Here is a 27,037-nt window from a genome sequence, read left to right on the forward strand (position 1 = left end):
GGCAGTGAGCACAGGGGGTGATGGGTGAACGGGACTCGGCGCGAGTTAGGACACGGGGCAATGAGCACGGGGTGATGGGTGAACGGGACTCGGTGCGAGTTAGGACACGGGGCAGTGAGCACATGGGGTGATGGGTGAACGGGACTGGGTGTGAGTTAGGACACGGGGCAGTGAGCACGGGGTGATGGGTGAACAGGACTCGGTGCGAGTTAGGACACGGGGCAGTGAGCACAGGGGGTGATGGGTGAACGGGACTCGGTGCGAGTTAGGACACGGGGCAGTGAGCACAGGGGGTGATGGGTGAACGGGACTCGGTGCGAGTTAGGACACGGGGCAGTGAGCACAGGGGGTGATGGGTGAACGGGACTGGGTGTGAGTTAGGACACGGGGCAGTGAGCACGGGGTGATGGGTGAACGGGACCGGGTGTGAGTTAGGACACGGGGCAGTGAGCACAGGGGGTGATGGGTGAACGGGACTGGGTGTGAGTTAGGACACGGGGCAGTGAGCACAGGGGGTGATGGGTGAACGGGACTGGGTGTGAGTTAGGACACGGGGCAGTGAGCACAGGGGGTGATGGGTGAACGGGACTCGGTGCGAGTTAGGACACGGGGCAGTGAGCACAGGGGGTGATGGGCGAACGGGACGGTGCGAGTTAGGACACGGGGCAGTGAGCACAGGGGGTGATGGGTGAACGGGACTCGGCGCGAGTTAGGACACGGGGCAGTGAGCACGGGGTGATGGGTGAACGGGACTCGGTGCGAGTTAGGACACGGGGCAGTGAGCACATGGGGTGATGGGTGAACGGGACTCGGTGCGAGTTAGGACACGGGGCAGTGAGCACAGGGGGTGATGGGTGAACAGGACTCGGTGCGAGTTAGGACACGGGGCAGTGAGCACGGGGTGATGGGTGAACGGGACTCGGTGCGAGTTAGGACACGGGGCAGTGAGCACAGGGGGTCATGGGTGAACGGGACTCGGTGCGAGTTAGGACACGGGGCAGTGAGCACAGGGGGTGATGGGTGAACGGGACTGGGTGTGAGTTGGGACACGGGGCAGTGAGCACAGCGGGTGATGGGTGAACGGGACTCGGTGCGAGTTAGGACACGAGGCAGCCGAGTTTCGGATAAGGTGCAAGTTGTGGGAGGTGGGAGTCCAGGCAGGAAAGTCATGTCCAGAGGTAACAAAGCCACAGTGAAGTGTACCCGGATTCCCAGTCAGATAACATCACCAAGCGTGTGTTTGTTTTTTTTTTTTGTTTGTCCCTCGCAGGACGAGCTAACGTCCGCTCACTCTCTCTGCTTCACGCCCGACGGGACTCAGCTCTTCTGCGGCTTCGACAAGATGGTGAGGGTGTTTGAGACATCTCGCCCGGGCCGGGAGTGTGAGAAGAGGCCGACACTGGGTACGCCCTCGGGCTTTTCTACACCTGTATTGGGGTTGGAGTGGGGTCGGCGGGGAGATATGTGAGTTTGGGGGCTTTATCGATTGGGGCGTTGGAACTTGTCGATCCACTTTTGCATCGCCTTGAAATAGCTTTAAACATTGTGGGGCAGGGGTTTATCGCGCCCTCGTGTGGAGCTATGTTGCTGCAGCGTTTTGATCCCATCAGCATCGAGCAAGCTTTCGGTTAACTGAGTTTATCTAATCTTCTGAGTCAGTAGGTCATGAGTTGGATGCCCGCTCCAGAGACTTGAGTACAAAATCCTGCCCCACGCCAGCAGGGCCAGCACTGAGGGAGCGCTGCACTGTCGGGAGGTGCCGTCTTTCAGATGAGACGTTGGATCCAATATTGGCTCTGGCAGGAGGCAGAGGGTGGTGGTCGAAGGTTGTTTTTGTGACTGGAAGCCTGTGTCCAGTGGTGTACCGCAGGGATCGGTACTGGGTCCCTTGCTGTTTGTAGTGTACATTAATGATTTAGATATGAATGTAGGAGGTATGATCAGTAAGTTCGCAGATGACACGAGAATTGGTGGAGTGGTAAATAGCGAGGAGGGAAGCCTCAAGCTACAGGACGATATAGACGGGTTGGTCAGATGGGCAGAACAGTGGCAAATGGAATTTAACCCTGAAAAGTGTGAGGTGATGCATTTTGGGAGGACTAACAAGGCAAGGGAATACACAATGAATGGTAGGACCCTAGGAAGGACAGAGGATCAGAGGGACCTTGGTGTGCATGTTCATAGATCCCTGAAGGCAGCAGGACAGGTAGATAAGGTGGTTATAAAGGCATATGGGATACTTGCCTTCATTAGCCGAGGCATAGAATATAAGAGCAGGGAGGTTATGATGGAGCTGTACAAAATGCTGGTTAGGCCACAGCTGGAATACTGTGTGCAGTTCTGGTCGCCACACTATAGGAAGGATGTGATTGCATTGGAGAGGGTGCAGAGGAGATTCACCAGGATGTTACCTGGGCTGGAGCGCTTCAGCTATGAAGAGAGACTGGACAGGCTGGGGTTGTTTTCCTTAGAGCAGAGAAGGCTGAGGGCGGACCTGATTGAGGTGTACAAAATTATGAGGGGTATAGATAGGGTAGATAGAAAGGAACTTTTCCCCTTAGTAGAGGGGTCAATAACCAGGGGGCATAGATTCAAGTTATGGGGCAGGAGGTTTAGAGGGTATTTGAGGATAAACTTTTTCACCCAGAGGGTGGTTGGAATGTGGAACTCACTGCCTGAAAGGGTGGTAGAGGCAGGAACCCTCACAACATTCAAGAAGCATTTAGATGAGCACTTGAAACGCCATAGCATACAAGGCTACGGACCAAGTGCTGGAAAATGGGATTAGAATAGACAGGACTTGATGGCCGGCGCGGACACGATGGGCCGAAGGGCCTCTTTCTGTGCTGTATAACTCTATGACACTCTATGACTACCCCAAGGCCCCATCTGCCCCCTCGGGTCGACGGAGAAGATCCCACGGCCACTTTCGAAGAAGTGCAGGGGAGTTCTATCATCCACCCACACCCACAGTCCCTGAACCATCATCACTAAAAAACTCTCTGCACTGGTTGGTGTGTCGGTAACTGGAAGGAATAGATTTAAGATTGTTGCTGAATGAACAAAGGCAGTGGTTAGAGATTTTTCTTTTAATTATGCAGAGGATTATTAGGAAACTGAACTCCCTTTCCAAAATCGTGGTGGGATCGGAATCCGTAAAACTTTTAATGGGGAAGTGGACAAGTATTTGAAGAGAAAAGTTTAAACGGAGCAGGGAAATGGAGCTAATTGGAGATCTCTTTCAAAGAGCTGGCACAGGCTCGATGGACTGAATTTTTTTTTATTCGTTTGTGGGATGTGAGCGTCGCTGGCAGGGCCCAGCATTTATTGCCCATCCCTAATCCCCCTTGAGAAGGTGGTGGTGAGCCACCTTCTTGAACCGATGCAGTCCGTGTGGTGAAGGTGCTCCCACAGTGCTGTTAGGGAGGGAGTTCCAGGATTTTGACCCAGCGACGATGAACGATCGGCCGATATACGTCCAAGTCAGGATGGTGTGTGACTTGGAGGGGAACTTTGAGGTGGTGGTGTTCCTGGTCGCCTGCTGCCCTTGTCCTTCTAGGTGGAAGCGGTTGCGGGTTTGGGAGATGCTGCCGAAGAAGCCTTGGCGAGTTGCTGCAGTGCACCTTGTAGATGGTGCACACTGCAGCCACGGTGCGCCGGTGGTGGAGGGAGTGAATGTCTAAGGTGGTGGATGGAGTGACAATCAAGCGGGCTGCTTTGTCCTGGATGGTGTCGAGCTTCTTGAGTGTTGTTGGAGCTGCACTCATCCAGGCAAGTGGAGAGTATTCCATCACACTCCTGACTTGTGCCTTGTAGATGGTGGAAAGGCTTTGGGGAATCAGGAGGTGAGTCACTGGCTTCCTGTGCTGTAAAATCTTTTTATTCATAGTCCATAAATACTTTTAAAAAGGCCACAGCTGGAATACTGCGTACAGTTCTGGTCACCACGTTACAGGAAGGATGTGATTGCCCCAGAGAGGGTGCAGAGGAGATTTACAAGGTGGTTGCCTGGGCTGGGGAATTTTAGCTATGAGGAAATATTGGAGAGGCTGGGATTGTTTTCTTTGGAACAGAGGAGGCTGAGGGGAGATTTAATTGAGGTGTATAAAATGATGAGGGGCCTGGATAGAGTGGATAGGAAGGACCTATTTCCCTCAACAGAGAGGTCAATAACCAGGGGGCAGAGATTTAAAGTAATTGGGAGAAGGATTAGAGGGGAGTTGAGGAGAACGTTTTTCACCCAGAGGGTGGTGGGGGTCTGGAACTCACTGCCTGAGAGGGTGGTGGAGGCAGAAACCCTCATCACATTGAAAAAGTACTTGGATAAGCTCTTGAAGTGCCGTAACCGACAGGGCTACGGACCGAGAGCTGGAAAGTGGGATCAGGCTGGATAGCTCTTTGTCGGCCGGCGCAGACACGATGGGCTGAATAGCCTCCTTCCGTGCCGTAAATTTCTACGATTCTCTGAGAGGGTGAGATGAAGTCGGGTAGGAGGATTCTCGCGTGGAACTTATGATTCTATGAAGTGTTGGCTGACAGTAACAAATGGAGGAAGCTATACCCTCCCGTGGTGAGCTGCTAACCCAACCATTACGATCAAGGTGTGTCGCCCTCCGAAGAATTGCAGCACTCCACGCCTTGACATGAGACGGGGATGTAGGGGAAAAGGCGAGTGCAGCAGGGCTCAAGGGGGTAGTCGGTCAGCTTTTGTGTGAAACAGGGACAGAAAGTGCAGAAATCCGACCTCCAAAAATGCCAGTGAAAGTCCTGCACAATTTAAAAAAAAGGGGGGGGGGTGGATTTGACTTGTTCAGTCGCACCCGCCCACCCCCCTCCAAGTCCACAGCCTCCTCCCCTCACCCCTGCTGATCGACCTCTCGTTCTCTTCCAGCGAAGAAGCAGGGACAGACCGGGATCATCTCGTGCATCGCCTTCAGCCCTGACCATGACATGTACGCCTGCGCCTCCTACTCCAAGACGGTGGGGCTGTACTCCCGGGACGAGGGGATCGCGCTGACCGTTCTGCAGGGTCACCAGGGCGGGGTGACGCACGTGGCCTTTGCACCCGACGGGAACCTGCTGTACACTGGGGGGCGGAAGGTAAGCAAGGGGATCTTTGAGACGTACGGGGGGGGCGGGGTACTCTGAGTACAAAAGCGAGGAAGATACACTGAACCTTTGGGCGATTGTGGCCAATTCTGGGCACCACACTTTAGGAAGGATGTCGAGGCCTTTGAGAGGGTGCAGAAATTTAACAGAACGGTACCAGGGGAGAGACTGGAGAAACTGAGGTTATTCTCCTTAGAGCAGAGAAGGTTAAGGGGAGATTTAATAGAGGTGTTCAAAATTTTGAGGATTATTGGTAGAGTAAATAAGAAACTTTATTAAACTCCAGTGGCAGGAGGGTCGGTAACCAGAGGACACAGATTTAAGTAAATTGGCAAAAGAACCAGAGGGGAGAGTTGGGGAGAAAATTTTTTAGCGCAGCAAGTTGTTGTGATCTGGAACGCGCTGCCTGAAAGGGCGGTGGAAGCAGATTCAATAGTAACTTTCAAAAGGGGAATTGGATATAAACTTGAAGGGTAAAAATTTGCAGCGCTGTGGGGAAAGAGCAGGAGGGAGTGGGACTAATTGGAGAGCTCTTTCACAGAGCTGGCTCAGTTACGATGGGCCGAATGGCCTCCTGTGCTGTACGATGCCATATTCAGTCAGACGGGGAGTATACCGGGCAGTCCCTATACACGGGGAGTATACCGGGCAGACCCTATACACGGGGAGTATAATGGGCAGTCCCTATACACGGGGAGTATACCGGGCAGTCCCTACACACGGGAAGTGTAACGGGCAGTCCCTATACACGGGGAGTATAACGGGCAGTCCCTATACACGGGGAGTATAACTTGCAGTCCCTATACACTGGGAGTATAACGGGCAGACCCTATACACGGGGAGTATACCGGGCAGTCCCTACACACGGGAAGTGTAACGGGCAGTCCCTATACACGGGGAGTATAACTTGCAGTCCCTATACACTGGGAGTATACCGGGCAGACCCTATACACTGGGAGTATAACGGGCAGTCCCTATACACGGGGAGTATAACGGGCGGTCCCTATACACGGGGAGTATAATGGGCAGTCCCTATACACGGGGAGTATACCGGGCAGTCCCTACACACGGGAAGTGTAACGGGCAGTCCCTATACACGGGGAGTATAACTTGCAGTCCCTATACACGGGGAGTATACCGGGCGGTCCCTATACACGGGGAGTATACCGGGCAATCCCTATACACGGGGAGTGTAACGGGCAATCCCTATACACGGGGAGTATAACTTGCAGTCCCTATACACGGGGAGTATAACGGGCAGACCCTATACACGGGGAGTATACCGGGCAGTCCCTATACACGGGGAGTATAACGGGCGGTCCCTATACATGGGGAGTATACCGGGCGGTCCCTATACACGGGGAGTATACCGGGCAGTCCCTATACACGGGGAGTATAACGGGCGGTCCCTATACACGGGGAGTATACCGGGCAGTCCCTATACACGGGGAGTATACCGAGCAGTCCCGATACACGGGGAGTATAACGGGCAGTCCCTATACACGGGGAGTATAACGGGCGGTCCCTATACACCGGGAGTATACCGGGCGGTCCCTATACACGGGGAGTATACCGGGCAGTCCCTATACACCGGGAGTATACCGGGCAGTCCCTATACACAGGGAGTATACCGGGCAGTCCCTATACACGGGGAGTATAACGGGCGGTCCCTATACACGGGGAGTATAACGGGCGGTCCCTATACACGGGGAGTATACCGGGCAGTCCCTATACACTGGGAGTATACCGGGCGGTCCCTATACACGGGGAGTATACCGGGCAGTCCCGATACACGGGGAGTATAACGGGCGGTCCCTATACACCGGGAGTATACCGGGCGGTCCCTATACACGGGGAGTATACCGGGCAGTCCCTATACACGGGGAGTATAACGGGCGGTCCCTATACACGGGGAGTATACCGGGCAGTCCCTATACACGGGGAGTATACCGGGCAGTCCCTATACACGGGGAGTATACCAGGCAGTCCCTATACACGGGGAGTATACCGGGCGGTCCCTATACACGGGGAGTATACCGGGCAGTCCCTATACACGGGGAGTATAACGGGCGGTCCATATACACGGGGAGTATACCGGGCAGTCCCTATACACGGGGAGTATACCGGGCAGTCCCGATACACGGGGAGTATAACGGGCAGTCCCTATACACGGGGAGTATACCGGGCAGTCCCTATACACGGGGAGTATAACGGGCGGTCCCTATACACCGGGAGTATACCGGGCGGTCCCTATACACGGGGAGTATAACGGGCAGTCCCTATACACGGGGCGTATACCGGGCAGTCCCTATACACGGGGAGTATAACGGGCAGTCCCTATACACCGGGAGTATACCGGGCGGTCCCTATACACTGGGAGTATACCGGGCAGTCCCTATACACGGGGAGTATAACGGGCGGTCCCTATACACGGGGAGTATAACGGGCGGTCCCTATACACGGGGAGTATAACGGGCGGTCCCTATACACGGGGAGTATACCGGGCGGTCCCTATACACGGGGAGTATACCGGGCAGTCCCTATACACGGGGAGTATACCGGGCAGTCCCTACACACGGGAAGTGTAACGGGCAGTCCCTATACACGGGGAGTATACCGGGCGGTCCCTATACACGGGGAGTATACCGGGCAGTCCCTATACACGGGGAGTATAACGGGCAGTCCCTATACACGGGGCGTATACCGGGCAGTCCCTATACACGGGGAGTATAACGGGCAGTCCCTATACACGGGGCGTATACCGGGCAGTCCCTATACACGGGGAGTATAACGGGCAGTCCCTATACACCGGGAGTATACCGGGCGGTCCCTATACACTGGGAGTATACCGGGCAGTCCCTATACACGGGGAGTATAACGGGCGGTCCCTATACACGGGGAGTATAACGGGCGGTCCCTATACACGGGGAGTATACCGGGCAGTCCCTACACACGGGAAGTGTAACGGGCAGTCCCTATACACGGGGAGTATACCGGGCGGTCCCTATACACGGGGAGTATACCGGGCAGTCCCTATACACGGGGAGTATAACGGGCGGTCCCTATACACGGGGAGTATACCGGGCAGTCCCTATACACGGGGAGTATACCGGGCAGTCCCGATACACGGGGAGTATAACGGGCAGTCCCTATACACGGGGAGTATAACGGGCGGTCCCTATACACCGGGAGTATACCGGGCGGTCCCTATACACGGGGAGTATACCGGGCAGTCCCTATACACCGGGAGTATACCGGGCAGTCCCTATACACGGGGAGTGTAACGGGCAGACCCTATACACAGGGAGTATACCGGGCAGTCCCTATACACAGGGAGTATACCGGGCAGTCCCTATACACGGGGAGTATAACGGGCGGTCCCTATACACGGGGAGTATACCGGGCAGTCCCTATACACTGGGAGTATACCGGGCGGTCCCTATACACGGGGAGTATACCGGGCAGTCCCGATACACGGGGAGTATAACGGGCGGTCCCTATACACCGGGAGTATACCGGGCGGTCCCTATACACGGGGAGTATACCGGGCAGTCCCTATACACGGGGAGTATAACGGGCGGTCCCTATACACGGGGAGTATACCGGGCAGTCCCTATACAAGGGGAGTATACCGGGCAGTCCCTATACACGGGGAGTATACCGGGCAGTCCCTATACACGGGGAGTATACCGGGCGGTCCCTATACACGGGGAGTATACCGGGCAGTCCCTATACACGGGGAGTATAACGGGCGGTCCCTATACACGGGGAGTATACCGGGCAGTCCCTATACACGGGGAGTATACCGGGCAGTCCCGATACACGGGGAGTATAACGGGCAGTCCCTATACACGGGGAGTATACCGGGCGGTCCCTATACACCGGGAGTATACCGGGCGGTCCCTATACACGGGGAGTATACCGGGCAGTCCCTATACACGGGGAGTGTAACGGGCAGACCCTATACACAGGGAGTATACCGGGCAGTCCCTATACACGGGGAGTATAACGGGCGGTCCCTATACACGGGGAGTATAACGGGCGGTCCCTATACACGGGGAGTATAACGGGCAGTCCCTATACACGGGGAGTATAACGGGCGGTCCCTATACACCGGGAGTATACCGGGCGGTCCCTATACACGGGGAGTATACCGGGCAGTCCCTATACACCGGGAGTATACCGGGCAGTCCCTATACACGGGGAGTGTAACGGGCAGACCCTATACACAGGGAGTATACCGGGCAGTCCCTATACACGGGGAGTATAACGGGCGGTCCCTATACAATGGGAGTATACCGGGCGGTCCCTATACACGGGGAGTATACCGGGCGGTCCCTATACACGGGGAGTATACCGGGCAGTCCCTATACACGGGGAGTATACCGGGCGGTCCCTATACACGGGGAGTATAACGGGCGGGCCCTATACACGGGGAGTATACCGGGCAGTCCCTATACACGGGGAGTATACCGGGCAGTCCCTATACACGGGGAGTATACCGGGCAGTCCCTATACACGGGGAGTATAACGGGCGGTCCCTATACACGGGGAGTATAACGGGCGGGCCCTATACACTGGGAGTATACCGGGCAGTCCCTATACACGGGGAGTATAACGGGCGGTCCCTATACACGGGGAGTATAACGGGCGGTCCCTATACACGGGGAGTATACCGGGCAGTCCCTATACACGGGGAGTATAACGGGCGGTCCCTATACACGGGGAGTATACCGGGCAGTCCCTATACACGGGGAATATACCGGGCAGTCCCTATACACGGGGAGTATACCGGGCAGTCCCTATACACGAGGAGTATAACGGGCGGTCCCTATACACGGGGAGTATACCGGGCAGTCCCTATACACGGGGAGTATACCGGGCAGTCCCTATACACGGGGAGTATAACGGGCGGTCCCTATACACGGGGAGTATACCGGGCAGTCCCTATACACGGGGAGTGTAACGGGCAGTCCCTATACACGGGGAGTATACCGGGCAGTCCCTATACACGGGGAGTATAACGGGCAGTCCCTATACACGGGGAGTATAACGGGCGGTCCCTATACACGGGGAGTATACCGGGCAGTCCCTATACACGGGGAGTGTAACGGGCAGTCCCTATACACGGGGAGTATAACGGGCGGTCCCTATACATGGGGAGTATACCGGGCAGTCCCTATACACGGGGAGTATACCGGGCAGTCCCTATACACGGGGAGTATACCGGGCAGTCCCTATACACGGGGAGTATACCGGGCGGTCCCTATACACGGGGAGTATACCGGGCGGTCCCTATACACGGGGAGTATACCGGGCAGTCCCTATACACGGGGAGTATAACGGGCCGTCCCTATACACGGGGAATATACCGGGCAGTCCCTATACACGGGGAGTATAACGGGCAGTCCCTACACACGGGAAGTGTAACGGGCAGTCCCTATACACGGGGAGTATAACGGGCAGTCCCTATACACGGGGAGTATAACGGGCAGTCCCTATACACGGGGAGTATAACGGGCGGTCCCTATACACGGGGAGTATAACGGGCGGTCCCTATACACGGGGAGTGTAACGGGCAGTCCCTATACACGGGGAGTATACCGGGCAGACCCTATACACGGGGAGTATAACGGGCAGTCCCTATACACGGGGAGTATAACGGGCGGTCCCTATACACGGGGAGTATAACGGGCGGTCCCTATACACGGGGAGTATAACGGGCAGTCCCTATACACGGGGAGTGTAACGGGCAGTCCCTATACACGGGGAGTATACCGGGCAGACCCTATACACGGGGAGTATAACGGGCAGTCCCTATACACTGGGAGTATAACGGGCAGTCCCTATACACGGGGAGTATAACGGGCAGTCCCTATACACGGGGAGTATAACGGGCAGTCCCTATACACGGGGAGTATAACGGGCAGTCCCTATACACGGGGAGTATAACGGGCAGTCCCTATACACGGGGAGTATAACGGGCAGTCCCTATACACTGGGAGTATAACGGGCAGTCCCTATACACGGGGAGTATAACGGGCAGTCCCTATACACGGGGAGTATAACGGGCAGTCCCTATACACGGGGAGTATAACGGGCAGTCCCTATACACGGGGAGTGTAACGGGCAGTCCCTATACACTGGGAGTATAACGGGCAGTCCCTATACACGGGGAGTATAACGGGCAGTCCCTATACACGGGGAGTGTAACGGGCAGTCCCTATACACGGGGAGTGTAACGGGCAGTCCCTATACACTGGGAGTATAACGGGCAGTCCCTATACACGGGGAGTATAACGGGCAGTCCCTATACACGGGGAGTATAACGGGCGGTCCCTATACACGGGGAGTATACCGGGCAGTCCCTATACACCGGGAGTATAACGGGCGGGCCCTATACACGGGGAGTATACCGGGCAGTCCCTATACACGGGGAGTATAACGGGCAGTCCCTATACACGGGGAGTATAACGGGCAGTCCCTATACACGGGGAGTATACCGGGCGGTCCCTATACACGGGGAGTATAACGGGCGGTCCCTATACACGGGGAGTGTAACGGGCAGTCCCTATACACGGGGAGTATAACGGGCAGTCCCTATACACGGGGAGTGTAACGGGCAGTCCCTATACACGGGGAGTATAACGGGCAGTCCCTATACACGGGGAGTATACCGGGCAGTCCCTATACACGGGGAGTATACCGGGCGGTCCCTATACACTGGGAGTATAACGGGCAGTCCCTATACACGGGGAGTATACCGGGCAGTCCCTATACACCGGGAGTATAACGGGCAGTCCCTATACACGGGGAGTATACCGGGCAGTCCCTATACACGGGGAGTATAACGGGCAGTCCCTATACACGGGGAGTATAACGGGCGGTCCCTATACACGGGGAGTATAACGGGCAGACCCTATACACAGGGAGTATACCGGGCAGTCCCTATACACGGGGAGTATAACGGGCAGTCCCTATACACGGGGAGTATAACGGGCAGTCCCTATACACGGGGAGTATACCGGGCGGTCCCTATACACGGGGAGTGTAACGGGCGGTCCCTATACACGGGGAGTATAACGGGCAGTCCCTATACACGGGGAGTATACCGGGCGGTCCCTATACACGGGGAGTATAACGGGCGGTCCCTATACACGGGGAGTATACCGGGCAGTCCCTATACACCGGGAGTATACCGGGCAGTCCCTATACACGGCCTGCGAGACTCCGTGATGCCTGTCTAAGTGACCATGAAGACAAAAGACCTGGATACCCGCGGTCCACCTCTCTGGAATTGTGCTTCGTCCCATTTTTTTACTGCTCCTTTTTCTAGTACAGGAAACTCTTTTTTTTATCCGGCACCGACGGGACCGGCGTGGTGCCGGTTGACCAAAAAGTCTGGATTACAGAGAGGTATACTTACTAAGGTACGAGAGCCCCGTACACGGCCACAGATCCAGGCATCCCTGTTGCATGGCAACAGGTGCAGGAACCCCGGTTACACGGCCACAGATCCAGGAACCCCGGTTACACGGCCACATATCCAGGAACCCCGGTTACACGGCCACAGATCCAGGAACCCCGGTTACACGGCCACAGATCCAGGAACCCCAGTTACACGGCCACAGATCCAGGAACCCCGGTTACACGGCCATTAATATGAAGTAAAACTTACCGGAACCTACTCCTGAATTTTGCCGGTTAAGAGAGATTTCCGGTTATTTAGGTGCCTGTAAAAAGAGAGTTTCCTGTATCCTGTTCTCTCACGTGTTTCCCCCTCAGGATCCAGAAATCCTGTGCTGGGATTTACGCCAGCCCGGCAAAGTGCTGTTCTCCATGATCCGCTCCGCGACCACCAATCAGAGAATGTATTTCGACCTGGAGCCGTGAGTAATCTTGTAACTCCTGCCTCGTGTTCAGTTGATGAATATAAAGGTTTTTTTTCCCCCACTGTGTCTATTGACACCACTAGGATCAGCCGGCACGCTTCCCCGTGGTGAGCCGGCGCGGCGGACCGTAACGGCAAACAGAGTCTATTTACTCAGCAAGCAGCAAACAGAGTCTATTTAAATGGAGCCTCTGCGAACTACAGCAAACGAGCACGTGACCGAAACTACAGCAAAGTCTCCCGATTAAAAGCAGGATTATTTCTCCAGCAAAATGCAGCGAGTGGAGGATAGTTATATGCGCGTCACATCAATCCCAGTCACTTGCAGCAGCGCGCTCTCCGGCCGTGATTGACGGGAGAATAACCCAACCGTCTCCATTCGGGCCGAGAATAGCGGTGTCATTAAATGCTGCGCTTTCATTGGGATAGGGAGAGACGTGAGCGGCGCGCTGAACGTCACCACCGAGTGCCCGGAGTCTGCTATCGCACTGTGGCCGTCGGCGGTGACGTTGAGTGCGTTTTGTTGACACGGCAATTTGAATAAGGGGTCGGCCATTTAGGACTGAGATTAGGAGGAATTTCTTCCCTCGGAGGATGGTGAATCTTTGGAATTTTGTACCCCAGAGGGCTGTGGAGGCTCAGTCGTTGAGTATATTCAAGGCTGAGATAGATAGATTTTTGGACTCTAGGGGAATCAAAGGATATGGGGATAGTGCAGGAAAGTGGAGTTGAGGTCGCAGATCAGCCATGATCTTATTGAATGGCGGAGCAGGCTCGAGGGGCCGAGTGCTCCTATTTCTTATGTTCTTAATGGTGACTGTCAACACACAATGCAGCCAAAGGTTGTGGCAACAGGTGGTGAGCTTTGACAGCAGGATGTTTATATTTAATTCAGTCTCGAGGATGTGACCGTTCTTCCTTTCCTTTTAAACGTTTACTTATTTCTGACTCACTGGTAGTGGGAGCAATTTGAGGGAGCGAACTCCACGTTGCACAGGAAGTGTGTTGTTGTTCTGTCAACTGCTCGCAGTCTATCCGATCACCACCGTTCTGGTCACCACATTACAGGAAGGATGTGATTGCACTAGAGGGGGTGCGGAGGAGATTTACCGGGATGTTGCCGGGACTGGAGAATCTTAGCTATGATAAATTGACCCTTAGTGTTAGGGGGATTAAATACGTGGGGTTACGGGGATAGGGTGGGATATGTGTTGGTGCAGGCTCGATGGGCCGAAATGGCCTCTATCTGCACTGTGGGGTTTCTGTGATTCTGTGAAAAGATTGGAGAGGCTGGGGTTGTTTTCTTTGGAACAGAGGAGGCTGAGGGGAGACCTGATTGAGGTGTATAAAATTATGAGGGGCCCAGATAGAGTGGTTAGGAAGGACCTATTTCCCTCAGCAGGGAGGTCAATAACCGGGGGGCAGAGATTTAAAGTAATTAGTCGAAGGTTTAAAAGGGAGTTGAGAACTTTTTTCACCCAGAGGGTGGTGGGGGTCTGGAACTTGCTGCCTGAGAGGGTGGGAGAGGCAGAAACCCTCATCACATTTAAAAAGTACTTGGATCTGCACTTGAAGTGCCGTAACCTCCAAGAGCTGGAAAGTGGGATTAGGCTGGAGAGCTCTTTGTCGGCCGGCACGGACACGATGGGCCGAATGGCCTTGTAAATTTCTGATTCTTTCTATCTTGCGTTTAGTCCACACTTCCTGTCGGTGCCACACTTGCGTCCTGTAACACAAACCCGTCACACTTGTTATAAAGCTCCGACTGGCTCTGACAACACTTGGGTGCAACCTCCCACCTCTGCTCTCGTGTGAACACCCGCTTGTCTCTCCGCAGTTACGGGCGCTACGTGGTCAGCGGGAACACGGAAGGGACGGTTTCCGTCTGGGACATCACGCTGCCACCAGCAGCGGGGCCTGACCCGGTCCTCGATCCGATTCTTCAGTTCCACACTCAGCAGGACTGTGTGAACGGGATAAGGTGAGGCCGAGCGCGTGCATCTCGGGATGCTGTTTGTGGGGGGGCACCGGTGAAGGGGGAAGAAATAGACTGACGGAAACGTCGGGGGTAGGGGGAAGAAATAGATTGACGGAAACGTCGGGGGGTAGGGGGAAGAAATAGATTGACGGAAACGTCGGGGGAAGAAATAGACTGATGGAAACGTTGGGGGAAGAAATAGACTGACGGAAACGTAGGGGGAAGAAATAGACTGACGGAAACGTCGGGGATGGGGGAAGAAATAGACTGACGGAAACGTCGGGGGGTGGGGGAAGAAATAGATTGACGGAAACGTAGGGGGAAGAAATAGATTGACGGAAACGTCGGGGGAAGAAATAGACTGATGGAAACGTTGGAGGTAGGGGGAAGAAATAGACTGATGGAAACGTCAGGGGTAGGGGGAAGAAATAGACTGACGGAAACGTTGGGGGAAGACATAGACTGACGGAAACGTAGGGGGAAGAAACAGACTGACGGAAACGTCGGGGGTAGGGGGAAGAAATAGATTGACGGAAACGTAGGGGGAAGAAATAGATTGACGGAAACGTAGGGGGAAGAAATAGACTGACGGAAACGTAGGGGGAAGAAATAGACTGACGGAAACGTTGGCGGGTGGGGGGAAGAAATAGACTGACGGAAACATTGGGGGTAGGGGGAAGAAATAGACTGACGGAAACGTCGGGGGTGGGGGAAGAAATAGACTGACGGAGCTGTTGGGGGGTAGAGGGAACAGGTGGGACCGAGTTCCTGACTTGAGGATTAAAGGAAGACACAATATGAAGATTTTGAACCAAGTGGATATATTGAGATTTGTGAGTTTTTAAAGGCGCTCAGTTCAGGACGCCACTGAAGGTAGTTTTTTGACCGACAGCTGAGCTTCCTACCCCCTATCCCGTCCACCGCCTACTTCCTATTTCCACCTCCGTAACATCGGCCGTCTCCACCCCTGCCTCAGCTCATCTGCTGAAACCCTCGGCCATGCCTTTGTTACCTCTAGACTTGACTATTCCAACACTCACCTGGCCGGTCTCCCACATTCCACCCTCCGTAAACTACAGCTCATCCAAATCTCGACTGCCCGTGTCCTAACTCGCACCAAGTCCCGTTCGCCCATCACCCCCTGTGCTCGCTGACCTACATTGGCTCCTGGTTAAGCAACGCCTCGATTTCAAAATTCTCATCCTTGTTTTCAAATCCCTCCATGGCCGCGCCCCTTCCTATCTCTGTAATCTCCTCCAGCCCCACAACCCTCCGAGATCTCGGCGCTCCTCTAATTCTGCTATCCTGAGCATCCCTGATTATAATCGCTCCACCATTGGCGTGGAGGCCCTAAGCTCTGGAATTCCCTCCCTAAACCTCTCCTCCTTTAAGACGCTCCTTAAAACCGACCTCTTTGACCAAGCTTTTGGTCACCTGTCCTAATATCTCCTTATGTGGCTCGGTGTCAAATTTTGTTTGATAATCGCTCCTGTGAAGCGCCTTGGGACGTTTGACTACATTAAAGGCGCTGTTGTGCGAAGCGCTGGTGAGCGCAGCGATGTTTAACTGTTTTGCTTCCTACGTTAAACTCTGACCTCCCCGGCTTGCTCCCCTTCCGCAGCCTGCACCCGCACCTGACCCTACTGGCCACGACCTCGGGTCAGCGCAAGTTCCCGGAGCCGGCGGAGAGCGAGGACGAGGGGGACGGCATCCTGATGACCCACCGCAACATCACGGCCGAGAACTCCATCAAGCTGTGGCTCTGCTCCCCGCAACCAGCCCCGGCCGCACAGGACAGGACCGCCGGCGGGCCGGGAGACGACTCGCAAACCAAGGGCTCCGTGTCGGAGCTACACTGACTGGCGCTCATAGCGCTGCCTTAACCGGAGCCTTATGTACAGGGGCAAGTTGGAGGGATTGCGCGTTTAGGCTAAAATCGCTCCCAGTCAAACGAGGTAACAGTTAGATTTCTCTTATTTTTTCTGAAGACGCCGCTCGCAGACTGACAGTCGACCTTTCTCTCGCAGGCAGTCCCAATCGGCCGGTGTCTCACTTGGGATTCCCTGCATTAGCCAGGTGCGAGCTGTGTTTCGCCCTTTCCGAGCCGCGAAGGAAAGGCTCCCCTTTATTTTTTCCCTTTCCGCGACTCTCGGGCTTCGGATGTCGGGGGAAGATTAGATGCTCTCGGGTAGAGGGAATAGAAAAACGCGTTTTAAAACCGGGCTGTAATTCAACAGCGTGTTGGCATCGTGCGAGGCTGCGGGACCTGGATGGTCGTCACTGTCTGCAGTTTAGGGGGCTTTTGTTTGAGGTCGAACTGAAGTGCATCGAATCCCGTTAAACCAGACGCTGGAGCACGTGCTGACACTGGCTACCTGAAGTAGAAAGTGTTCGAGAGTTAAGGGAGCTTTACCCCACGCTTTATCAAAGTTGTGTTTCACCTGACCCTGGGAGTGTTTGATGGGACAGTGTAGAGGGAGCTTTACTCTGTATCTAACCCGTGCTGTACCTGCCCTGGGAGTGTTTAATGGGACAGTGTAGAGGGAGCTTTACTCTGTATCTCACCTGTGCTGTACCTGCCCTGGGAGTGTTTAATGGGACAGTGTAGAGGGAGCTTTACTCTGTATCTAACCCGTGCTGTACCAGCCCTGGGAATGTTTGATGGGACAGTGTAGAGGGAGCTTTACTCTGTATCTAACCCATGCTGTACCTGCCCTGGGAGTGTTTGATGGGACAGTGTAGAGGGAGCTTTACTCTGTATCTAACCCGTGCTGTACCTGCCCCGGGAGTGTTTGATGGGACAGTGTAGAGGGAGCTTTACTCTGTATCTAACTCGTGCTGTACCTGCCCTGGGAGTGTTTGATGGGACAGTGTAGAGGGAGCTTTACTCTGTATCTAACCCGTGCTGTACCTGCCCTGGGAGTGTTTGATGGGACAGTGTAGAGGGAGCTTTACTCTGTATCTAACTCGTGCTGTACCTGCCCTGGGAGTGTTTGATGGGACAGTGTAGAGGGAGCTTTACTCTGTATCTAACCTGTGCTGTACCTGCCCTGGGAGTGTTTGATGGGACAGTGTAGAGGGAGCTTTACTCTGTATCTAACGCCGTGCTGTACCTGCCCTGGGAGTGTTTGATGGGACAGTGTAGAGGGAGCTTTACTCTGTATTTAACCCGTGCTTTACCTGACCCTGGGAGTGTTTGATGGGACAGTGTAGAGGGAGCTTTACTCTGTATTTAACCCGTGCTTTACCTGACCCTGGGAGTGTTTGATGGGACAGTGTAGAGGGAGCTTTACTCTGTATCTAACCCGTGCTGTACCTGCCCTGGGACTGTTTGATGGGACAGTGTAGGGGGAGCTTTACTCTGTATCTAACCCGTGCTGTACCTGCCCTGGGAGTGTTTGATGGGACAGTGTAGAGGGTGCTTTACTCTGTATCTAACCCGTGCTGTACCTGCCCTGGGAGTGTTGATGGGGCAGTGTAGAGGGAGATTTACTCTGTATCTAACTCGTGCTGTACCTGCCCTGGGAGTGTTTGATGGACAGTGTAGAGGGAGCTTTACTCTGTATCTAACCCGTGCTGTACCTGCCCTGGGAGTGTTTGATGGGACAGTGTAGAGGGAGCTTTACTCTGTATCTAACCCGTGCTGTACCTGCCCTGGGAGTGTTGATGGGGCAGTGTAGAGGGAGATTTACTCTGTATCTAACCCGTGCTGTACCTGCCCTGGGAGTGTTTGATGGGACAGTGTAGAGGGAGATTTACTCTGTATCTAACCCGTGCTGTACCTGCCCTGGGAGTGTTTGATGGGACAGTGTAGAGGGAGCTTTACTCTGTATCTAACCCGTGCTGTACCCGCCCTAGGAGTGTTTGATGGGACAGTGTAGAGGGAGCTTTACTCTGTATCTAATCCGTGCTGTACCTGCCCTGAGAGTGTTTGATGGGACAGTGTAGAGGGAGCTTTACTCTGTATCTAACCCATGCTGTACCTGCCCTGGGAGTGTTTGATGGGACAGTGTAGAGGGAGCTTTACTCTGTATCTAACCTGTGCTGTACCTGCCCTGGGAGTGTTTGATGGGACAGTGTAGAGGGAGCTTTACTCTGTATCTAACCCGTGCTGTACCTGCCCTGGGAGTGTGTGATGGGACAGTGTAGAGGGAGCTTTACTCTGTATCTAACCTGTGCTGTACCTGCCCTGGGAGTGTGTGATAGGGACAGTGTAGAGGGAGCTTTACTCTGTATCTAACCCGTGCTGTACCTGCCCTGGGAGTGTGTGATAGGGACAGTGTAGAGGGAGCTTTACTCTGTATCTAACCCGTGCTGTACCTGCCCTGGGAGTGTGTGATAGGGACAGTGTAGAGGGAGCTTTACTCTGTATCTAACCCGTGCTGTACCTGCCCTGGGAGTGTTTGATGAGACAGTGTAGAGGGAGCTTTACTCTGTATCTAACCCGTGCTGTACCTGCCCTGGGAGTGTTTGATGGGACAGTGTAGAGAGAGCTTTACTCTGTATCTATCCCGTGCTGTACCTGCCCTGGGAGTGTTTGATGGGACAGTGTAGAGGGAGCTTTACTCTGTATCTAACGCCGTGCTGTACCTGCCCTGGGAGTGTTTGATGGGACAGTGTAGAGGGAGCTTTACTCTGTATTTAACCCGTGCTTTACCTGACCCTGGGAGTGTTTGATGGGACAGTGTAGAGGGAGCTTTACTCTGTATTTAACCCGTGCTTTACCTGACCCTGGGAGTGTTTGATGGGACAGTGTAGAGGGAGCTTTACTCTGTATCTAACCCGTGCTGTACCTGCCCTGGGAGTGTGTGATAGGGACAGTGGGTGTCTGAAGTGGACACTGTTCCATTCCCCGGCATGAAATGCGAGTGTCCCTGCCAAGAACAAAATTCCGAAAAGCAATTGAGAGTGCGGGAGAGTGGCTGTTTATGCGAAGATGGATTTGTTATCCGACCTCGCTGACTAAATGGAAACAGTTCCGCAGGGATTGTAGGGGCTATGTAAGGGGCCTGAGGGGGTTCAATTTTTCACCAGTCATTTTTAACTACTCTTTAATGGGTGAATGTTTTCATTGTCTCGAGGAACGACACTCACCAAGAAATACTGAGCTGAAAAGATGCCCACACGGAACCCCGCCAAACAAATGCTGGAAATCTGTCAAGTTACACAATGAGGGAACAGGCGGGTTAACGGTTGGGACGGAGCCCAGGATTCTGATCGTCACCCGTCTCTTTCAGGGGCTGATCAGATCTTCCTGCCTTTTCTGTGCTTTCATCTTGTTTGAATTTCCCATTTTGTCCACTGATGTGTATGCCTGGCCTCGCCGTGATCGATCGCAGCCCAGGGTCCTGCCCGAGCAACAGCCCCCGGCTGGAAACCATTGGGACAATCCCTGGGGTGTCTGGATTGAAAGGGATAAACGGGGGGCTGGGGCGGGTGGGGGGACTGAGTCAGGGACCCCCCTCTGCTGTGCAGAGAGCAGGAAGGAAAGGGGCTCTGGGACTGGGATAGCACAACGTGCGTTTGGCCTCTGTCCTGTTGGGATTGTAAATTTTACAGGTGGCATTTGCTCCGTTTACACAGCAGCTAGCAATGCTGGTAGCCCTCGGCTTTAAAGCATTTGGTGTTGAATGGGAAGGCGCAGTCCAGGGAGTGATTTCTGGTCATTGGCTCTCTTCCAGTGAAAGAACTTGCATTCACCTTTCACAACCTCAGGACCTCCCAAAGCACTTCATAGCCAGTGAAGTAACTTTTGAAGTGTAGTCGCTGTTGTAATGTAGGGAAAGGACCGTCTAAAAACGCCGGGAGTCCTGTCCAAGTGTCGTCTTCAGGTGAAGCAGGCTTGGCGGGCAGGGATAATTGAACAAGAATACTCAGTCCCCAATTTAAAATGACATATTCTGTCCTTATATTTTAATTCCAGTATAAATTCCTATGTCTATATTTATGGAAACTGCTTACGTCAACTTGCCATGTTGTAATTACACCCTCCGGCCAGTGGCACTGCTGCCTCCTGTGGTGGGGAGGGTGTAATTACAGCGTGACAAGTTGACATAGGCAGTTTCTGCTACAGATGTTGACATACGAATTTATAATGGGGAAAAAGGTTGGCCGGAAGTGCAAGGGGCCAGAGATGGGTTGTGCTGTATGGTCGTGTCAGCTCAGTGGATAGCACCCTTGCCTCTGAGTCAGAAGGTTGTGGGTTCAAGTGCCGCTCCAGAGACTTGAGCACAAAAATCTAGGCCGACACTCCCAGTGCAGTACTGAGGGAGCGCTGCACTGTCGGAGGGGCAGTACTGAGGGAGCGCAGCACTGTCGGAGGGGTGGTACTGAGGGAGCGCTGCACTGTCGGAGGGGCAGTACTGAGGGAGCGCTGCACTGTCGGAGGGGCAGTACTGAGGGAGCACTGCACTGTCGGAGGGGCAGTACTGAGGGAGCACTGCACTGTCGGAGGGGCAGTACTGAGGGAGCGCTGCACTGTCGGAGGGGCAGTACTGAGGGAGCGCTGCACTGTCGGAGGGGCAGTACTGAGGGAGCACTGCACTGTCGGAGGGGCAGTACTGAGGGAGAGCCGCACTGTCGGAGGGGCAGTACTGAGGGAGCGCTGCACTGTCGGAGGGGCAGTACTGAGGGAGCGCCGCACTGTCGGAGGGGCAGTACTGAGGGAGCGCCGCACTGTCGGAGGGGCAGTACTGAGGGAGCGCTGCACTGTCGGAGGGGCAGTACTGAGGGAGCGCTGCACTGTCGGAGGGGCAGTACTGAGGGAGTGCTGCACTGTCGGAGGTGCCGTCTTTCAGATGAGATGTTAAACAGAGCCCCCTCGGGTGGGTGTAAAAGATCCCGTGGTCACTATTTTGAAGAGCAGGGGCGTTCTCCTTGTGTCCTGGGGCCAATATTTATCCCTCAATCAACATCACTAAAACAGATGATCTGGTCATTTATCACATTGCTGTCTGTGGGAGCTTGCTGTGCACAAATTGGCTGCTGCGTTTCCCACATTACAACAGTGACTACGCTTCAAAAAGTACTTAATTGGCTGTAAATGTAAAGCGCTTCGGGATGTCTGGTGGTGGTGAAAGGCGCTATAGAAATGCAAGTCTGGGAGGCAGCTGTTGTTTTATCTGGCCTGTCCCTTTAAAGCCCCTACTCGGGTATTGCCTGTGGGGGAGAGGGGGAGATTGACCTCTCCAGCGGACAGCTAGAGTGTAATTGCTCTTGGGGAGGGACATTCACGGATTAAATCTGTACGTTACTGGTCCGTGGGTCAGAAGAAACCAGCGTGAAATGACTGGCTTTTTAATTCTTCTGACGCCTCGAAGTGTAAAGGATACCACGGAAACAGGCCATTCGGCCCATCTGCCCCGTGCCGGTGTTTCTGCTCCACACCAGCCTCCTCCCACCCCTCTTCATCTCACCCCATCACCTTCTATTCCTTTCTCCCTCGTGTGTTTATCCAGCTTCCCCTTAAATGTATCGATACTATTCGCTTCAACCACTCCCTGTGGGAGCGAGTTCCACATTCTCACCACTCTCTCTGGGTAAAGAAGTTTCTCCTGAATTCCCCATTGGATTTATTAGTGACTGTCTTATATTGATGGCCACTAGTCCTGGTCTCCCCCCACACGTGGAAACATCTTCTCTACATCTCCCCTATCGATCATTTTGAAGACCCCTTATCGGGTCGCCCCTCGTGGGAGCACAGAGCAACATGCTCCGGAGTGACGTATGTTATTTCACAAGAACTAAAGGCAGAGAAACAAAGTGTGTTGCCAGAGGCTCGTGCTAACTGATTAAAGTTACATTCTGTTTATATTCCATGGGATCTTTACCAGGCTCTGCAGTCCCTGATTGCATCTGATTTTCCAATTGCCTGCCACCCACAAAGGGGCAGTATTCCCTCTAATCAGGGGCAGCTGGTGTAACGGAGACAAGCCAGCTTAAATTCCCATTTTATTACTCAGTGGTGGGATGAAATTCTGCAACTCGTATTAAAGAAAAAGCAGAAATTGCGAGCCTGGGGGATGATGTTTAATCCTTGGCAGGGAGATCTTCCTAGCCCTGTTTCGCCACAAGTTAACGTCAAAGCCAGTTGGCTTTGCTTGGGGCCGAGGATTAATTGACTGCAGATGGGGCCTCCCTCGGCTACAGAGGTCCTGCGACCAGCAGCCGCCTCTCAGTTTGGCATTTTAGTCCCTTTCAGTTTCCGTCAGTCGTGGTTCACTGACTGAGGGCAAGCCTGCTTGGTTATTGAACCCTCTTTAATTCCCCTCGGCCGCTGCTTGTCGCAAGCCCCTGATGTTTGTAACCCGGCCTGCCCCTTTTAAGAGCCGCTGGTCACGGAACTCCCCGTGCGGAGGCGATCTGACCGGTCAATTCTCAACAACAGAGTGAGCGAGATTGTTGCACGCACAGAGCAAAGCAGATCGGTACCCGTGCATCTAAATGTTCTGCTCCCGTTGTTTCGAGGGGTGACGGAGGTTGGCCTGTGAGCTGATGGGAGAGGTCGGCTGGGGGGCTCGATGCGGGGGTCACCTGGGTCAACGTCGATTCCAGCTGGTTGGACGCTCCGCTCCGCCAACACGTCCCGGGACTCCGAAGGGAGGAAAATCATCCATGGTTCCTGCCCCTCCCATCGCCATCCGGTCCTCGGGAGAGAGGGCTGCGACGCCGCCCACCACATCCAAATAGCCAGCCACCGCTCGCACGCTGGGAGGGCTGTCCGGCAGGGCGGCGGAGAACGGCCGATCGCTGGGCAACGGCATCCAAGACGGAGGCAGCGACTTCAGGAAAGAAGGGAAGGGAAATTTGGAAGGGAGGGGCCGCTATAGGTTTGGTTCAAGATCCACCACTGCCAAGGCGGGAGTGGAGAGGGGGTAGGCTTCAGTAACGGGCAAGGGGATTGAGAACGCTGTCAATTGCCTGACACGTTGGGGGTGAATTGTAGCAAGGCGCAGTCAGACTGCCCACACACCGAGACAATCCCAACACTGGGTGTAACCGCATCCCAGATTGTGTTTGTTCTTCTGTCCATACAAAGTTGGGAGGGGGTTTTCCTTCCCTCTCCCTGTTTCCCCCCCATCAATCCGTTGAATAAGATGCGCGAGAGGGGTTTTTTTTGGGGGCGGAAATAAAAATTCTCCTGTTACAGGAACTGAAAGTGGCTTCACTGCCGGTAACCATGGCGATGCCTCCCCCACAGTCCATTGGCACCATTAAAGTGCCAATTAGCGGGGGATGATCCCACTGATCACAGAACACAACCCCCGGTGGCCTTTTATCACCCTGTGTGAGGTTAGGAGTGAGGGCGAGTGAATGGCAGTCATCTGTACTCGGAGGTTGGAGCTCCGAGTCAGCAGATCCGGCCCCCGCCCCCACCACCACCTGGCTGGGAAGCCAGACCCAGTTGCACCTGTTTGGGTGCTCGGTGCGCCTGGGGTCGATGGGGTGTCTCGAAGGCGCTGGCCGGGTGCTTCACGCAGACGCGGGGGGAGCCCGTCCACTTTGAGATTCATTTTCCCCCTCGTCCTATAAATGCCCGTGCACCAGCCCGCAGTGAAACAGGCCTTTCAGCGGTTCATTGCTGGGCTGGGGGACTGATGTGCGAGAGAGGGCGGAGCAGGGGGAGGGAAAGAGGAGAGAGAGGGTGAGGGAGGAGGGGGAGATGGGCGAGGAGGGGGTGAGTGAGAGGGGAGATGAGGGGAATATCTCTCGAGGTCCTGGAGAAAGATGTCGGGAGTTTGCGCGCCGCTTGTAGAGCTGAAAAGCTTTGCTGCTTCACTGTGAAAGGATTGTCACGGATTGCGCACTGCGGTGGGGGGGGGGGGGGCGGGCAATAGCCGGGCAAAGCTTGTCTTCCCCCGCCCCGGGCTAACCCAGAACGGAGACCGTTCGCTCTGGCTCACACTGGCAGCCAGCGGCTCGCTCCGATCGCTTGCAGGGAGCGGGTGAGTCCAGCCGGTTGTTGAAGGGGCTGGGGTAAGGCGGGCAAGTCCGGGAGTGGCGCTCAGGAAGTGTTAACGCTGTCGCCTCGGGGATGATTGGACTGATTTAACCCACACTGAAGCGGGCGAGGGAGCTCGATGTATTCATCCCCCGTCACCCGCTTTAACATGTGGGGCTTCAGTGCGCAGCCTTCCTCTATCCTAACACCAGGGGTTCACTGCCTGGGAAGGTTTATAGAGTTCAATTTTTGTACAGTTTTGTATGTTATCAATAAAAAAAAACAGAGTTCACATTTAGTGTCTGTGCCTCTTTGCTCTTTGAATTATTGATCACCGTGTCACTCTGCCTCGCACGAGACTCTTTGTGTTTTTTAAGCTACAGACAGTGATCCCCACTGTTCCCGGCCAGAATGGAGATGATTGGATAATTTCCCCCCCCTCGGTCACCCCCCGGAGTGACTGACTGGGATTGATTTGACGCACACGATTTGTTTTCTGTAACTAGCCTCCACTCACCGCGTTTCAGCGGGAGAAATAATCCTGCTTCTATCGGGAGCCCTTGCTGTAGTTTTGGCCACCAGCTCCGTTTGCTGCAATTCACAGAGTCACAGAAACCTGCAGCACAGACGGAGGCCACTCGGCCCGTCCTGGCTGTGCTGGCTCTTGGAATGAGCGGCCGTGCTCGATCCCACATCCCTGCTTTTGGTCCCTAAACCCTGTAAGTTCCTGTTAAAGTTATTGATTTACTTTCTGTAAATACGCTGCCGTAAGTCTCGCCCCACCTCCAACTCGCTGGCTGACAACAGTGGTGTCAATGCTAGTGTTTTATTTTTATTATCTGTATACTCTCCCCTTCCTGGTGGTGTTGATTCCTGCTGTGTGGCCACAGACATGCAGCGCCCTCCGATGCTTCGCCCCATCTCACCTGTGTTCGCGCGTGGCCTCAGACAAGCGTTGACGGGCTGTAATTGGGTGTCGGCCGTGGCTCAGTGGGTGACACTCGCGCCTCTCGAGTCAGAAGGTCATGGGTTCAAGCCCCACTCCAGAGACTTGAGCACAAAATCCCCCTCCATGGCTTCGCCCCTATCTCTGTAACCTCCTCCGAGATCTCTGCGCTCCTCTAATACTGGTCTCTTGTGCATCCCCGGTTTTAATCGCTCCACCATTGGCAGCCGTGCCTTCAGCTGCCTGGGCCCTGAGCTCTGGAATTCCCTCCTAAACCTCTCCGCCTCTCTCTCCTTTAAGACGCTCCTTAAAACCGACCTCTTTGACCACCTTATGTTAAGGCGCTGTGTAAATACAAGCTGTTGTTGCTGTGAAGATTGGGGTAATTAGGGATGAACGAAACATGCCCTGACACTATCAAGAATTGGAGCACTGCTATCGGTCACAGAGCTGACCTCGGCTGATCCATCTCCGTCGCATTACAACAACCACACAACACGTCAATGGTCACACATGAGCACGTGTGGCCACCTGCTGGCCAGAATGGGTGAGTGCGACCAGGATTCTAGACAACAACTTGGATTTATATAGCGCCTTTTGATGTACTAAAACGTCCCAAGGCGCTTCGCCGGAGCGATTTAACACCGAGCTGCAAAATGAGATATTGGGACAGGCTTGGTCAAAGAGGCGTACCATCAAAGTGTGTACAAGAGGCACTGCAAGGCTTCTTCGGCAGCACCTCCCAAACCCGTGACCTCTACTGCCTAGAAGGACAAGGGCAGCAGGCGCATGGGAACACCACCACCTCCAAGTCTCACACACCAGCCTGACTTGGAAATATATCGCTGATCCTTCATCATTGCTGGGACAAGATCCTGGAACTCCCTCCCTACCAGCACTGTGGGAGCGCCTTCACCACACGGACTGCAGCGGTTCAAGAAGGCGGCTCACCACCACCTTCTCGAGGGCGATTAGGGATGGGCAATAAATGCCAGCCTTGCCAGCGACACCCCCATTCCATGAACGAATAAAAAGGTTGGTTTTAAGGAGCTTCTTGAAGGAGAGATTAAGGGAGGGAGATCCAGGGCCGAGGCAGCTGAAGGCACGGCCGTCAGTGGTGGAATGAAGGCAGTGGGGGATGTGCACTAGTCGAGAATTGGAGTGCAGAGTATC

The 27,037-nt window shown here is 54.3% G+C and overlaps 1 protein-coding gene across 1 annotated transcript in view; it reads left to right on the forward strand.

The window, feature by feature from the left end:
* Positions 1–25,210, forward strand: part of wrap53 (WD repeat containing, antisense to TP53) — a 68,566-nt gene extending 43,356 nt beyond the window's left edge. Inside the window, exons 8-12 of the mRNA XM_085977513.1 lie at positions 1,271–1,403; positions 4,892–5,100; positions 12,895–12,998; positions 14,838–14,981; positions 16,600–25,210. Of these exons, the coding sequence (XP_085833639.1) occupies positions 1,271–1,403; positions 4,892–5,100; positions 12,895–12,998; positions 14,838–14,981; positions 16,600–16,837 (828 nt within the window). The 3' untranslated portion in view covers positions 16,838–25,210. The remainder of the gene's footprint in view (positions 1–1,270; positions 1,404–4,891; positions 5,101–12,894; positions 12,999–14,837; positions 14,982–16,599) is intronic.
* Positions 25,211–27,037: the final 1,827 nt, after the last annotated feature.

Source organism: Somniosus microcephalus, unplaced genomic scaffold, assembly GCF_052327205.1.
Source record: "Somniosus microcephalus isolate GS21.2 unplaced genomic scaffold, FLI_Smic_1.0 unresolved_chr4, whole genome shotgun sequence".
Classification (NCBI taxonomy): domain Eukaryota; kingdom Metazoa; phylum Chordata; class Chondrichthyes; order Squaliformes; family Somniosidae; genus Somniosus; species Somniosus microcephalus.